The sequence below is a fragment of the Apis dorsata genome, unplaced genomic scaffold, assembly GCF_000469605.1.
Source record: "Apis dorsata unplaced genomic scaffold, Apis dorsata 1.3 scaffold_326, whole genome shotgun sequence".
Lineage (NCBI taxonomy): Eukaryota > Metazoa > Arthropoda > Insecta > Hymenoptera > Apidae > Apis > Apis dorsata.
The window spans coordinates 350,549-353,188 of record NW_006263594.1 but is presented as its reverse complement, the minus strand read 5'-3'; the positions used below and the strand labels follow the sequence as shown (position 1 = coordinate 353,188).

The window sequence follows — 2,640 nt, the reverse complement described above, 5'->3', positions numbered from 1 at the left end:
TACAAGTATTAATCACTCGATATCGTGTTAACTTATTATTAGTACTCATTTAACATTGCGTTTATACGTCGAATATCGTTAATTTTTGTGATATATATTTATATATATATATATAATATAATATATATATATATATATATATCATCGATGTTACGACGGTATTCCACACGGACGTTTTCTTTCTTTTCACGTTAATTAACGTTTCTCTTCTCTTCTCTTTTCCTTTTTCTCATTTTAGATAGATCTTAAAAGCTTAAACGCGCGTATATATATCACCATAATTGATTCTTTTTAAGATCAATAAAGATACCGGTTGAGCGGTAGGTAGGTAGGTATATTTACTCGCTCTTCGCTCATTTCGCTCGCTTCATTTAACAACGAACATATTATATATTTATATAAGGTCGTCGACCAAAGAGACCTTTCCTTTGCAAAGCCCCGCAAACCTCGTCACCCTTCCCCTCCCTCCATCCCCTCCCTTAATATTTTTAGCCTCGAATATCCTTATCACCAGTTGTATTATAATTCATTGATTAACGTTAAAAATAAAATTTCCTATTACGAAAAGAATACTCGAGTCCAAAAAATGAGATTAAAACTCAGCGTTTTGTATTTGTGTATATGTGTGTGTATGTGTGGATGTGTGTGTGTGTGTGGATGTGACAAACATGTGGAAAACCGCCTTTCCTCATATACGATACATATATGTACATATGTATACACATATGCATGTATACGAATTGTATCTATACTCTGTACGTGCCACCGTTTTTCAAAGTTACTTATTCGAAGTAAAATACGTGGTAAAGACACGTACGCACAAACGCGTGCATACGCGCATACACACGCGACATACATATGTACACACAATAGTTGTACGTTTTTTTTTTTTATTTTTCTTTTCTTTGTTGAAATCCATATATGTATATATATATATACGACTTATCTCGTTAAATTCATTTTTTTTTTTTCTTCTTTTTACTTGATCGCTAAATTTACTCGTCGTTACGTCGTCGTTCGTTTTCTTTTTTTTTTTCTTTTCTTTTTTTACAGACATATAATATATATATATATAATATATATATATATTATGTCTCAAATTAGTCGACCATAACGATGATGCGTGTCGTCTCAACAACGAATACAGAGAGATGAGGAAAACAACGATGAAATATGATATAATAACAGTAATAACTACGGTAACGATATTATTATAATAATAGTATATAATACAGAAATAATAATAATGATAATGATAATAATGATGGCGATATGATAATTTAATCATTTAAATAATTAGAATAAAAAATAATGATAATCTTAAGTAGAGATAATAATAATTAAATAATAATAATAATAATAATAATAATAATAATAACAAAAATAACGATTAAAAAAGAATCTTGATAATTAATATAATATGCGATAACATGAATACTGTACGCGCAACGATAATCATAGTAACGACAACGACGACGATGATAATAATAATAATAATAATAATAATAATAATAGTAATAATAATAATAGTAGTAATAATAAATAATAAATAATAATAATAATGACAATATTGATCGCATCAATATTACATTATATACAGAGTTTTATTATTACGTGGTGTCGCATTGCCGTCCACGCAGAAAAGAAAACATCGTGAAATAATTACAGTCGAGACGAGAGTCGAGGTATAAACGAAAATCGCTTCGTACGTGCTTGTACCGATGGCATGCAATAAGTTGTAAACAGCAGGAGCAGCAATAATCGCAGAAGTAGTAATAGCAGCAGCAGCGATAGTAGCAGTAGTTGTAGTAGTAACGGTAGTAATTGTGTAGTGGTTGAAGTCGAAGATGTAGTATAGTATAGTTGTGGTTGCAATAACGGGATGCGGCAACAGCGTTGGTAGTGGCGATAATGATCGATGTGTGTGATAATATCAATAGATAAAATCTCGAAAATTTCGTTAAATTCGTTTTACTCCCTAGCACGTGTGCACATTTCCCCGTCGATAAATCTCGAAATAGATAAAAAAAGGAATTTTGTACTTATAAGATCGAATCGTTCGAAACGAAAAATTATTCTTTCAGTGATATTTTTAATAAATATTACGTTCAAGATTTATTACGTAGGCAGATTTATGGACAAGAATGTGCACCACGCCTATATTATGGCAATTTATCACTGTAACCGATGATTCGATTTTTCGATCGATATATATAATATCGATAAAACGCGACAATAAACTTCGATCGATGCGTCTATCCAATAGCGGATGAGAGATTAAGATATAGCCGGCGTAAGAACGTAAAGTACTTTGAAATTGTCATCACTCGCGCATAATAAAGTCATGCGTGTATCGAAAACATTCTTCGGTCGTTCGATCGATTGCGAGGGAAGTGTGTTTGTTTCCCGCACAAGTTCTAAAAGCAAAGTTCACTCCCTTCTTTAAGATTCTCTCCTGTCAAACAATTGAATATCGTTCGTTGTACAGAGGAGTAGCACCAACGACATTTTTTTTTTTATTATTAATTTTTTTTTTATATATATATATATATTTATACATATATATCAACGCGTAGCGCGTTTGGAAGACGAAAAAACGAGAAGGAGATGTGGTGCGGAAGTTGGTGTGTTAGTGTGTTG

General features: G+C 31.5%; 1 protein-coding gene across 1 annotated transcript in view; it reads right to left on the bottom strand.

Annotated features, from left to right (window-relative positions):
* Positions 1-1,590: 1,590 nt before the first annotated feature.
* Positions 1,591-2,640, bottom strand: part of LOC102671320 — a 27,384-nt gene continuing 26,334 nt past the window's right edge. Inside the window, exon 31 of the mRNA XM_031511469.1 lies at positions 1,591-2,455. Within this exon, the coding sequence (XP_031367329.1) occupies positions 2,418-2,455 (38 nt within the window). The 3' untranslated portion in view covers positions 1,591-2,417. The remainder of the gene's footprint in view (positions 2,456-2,640) is intronic.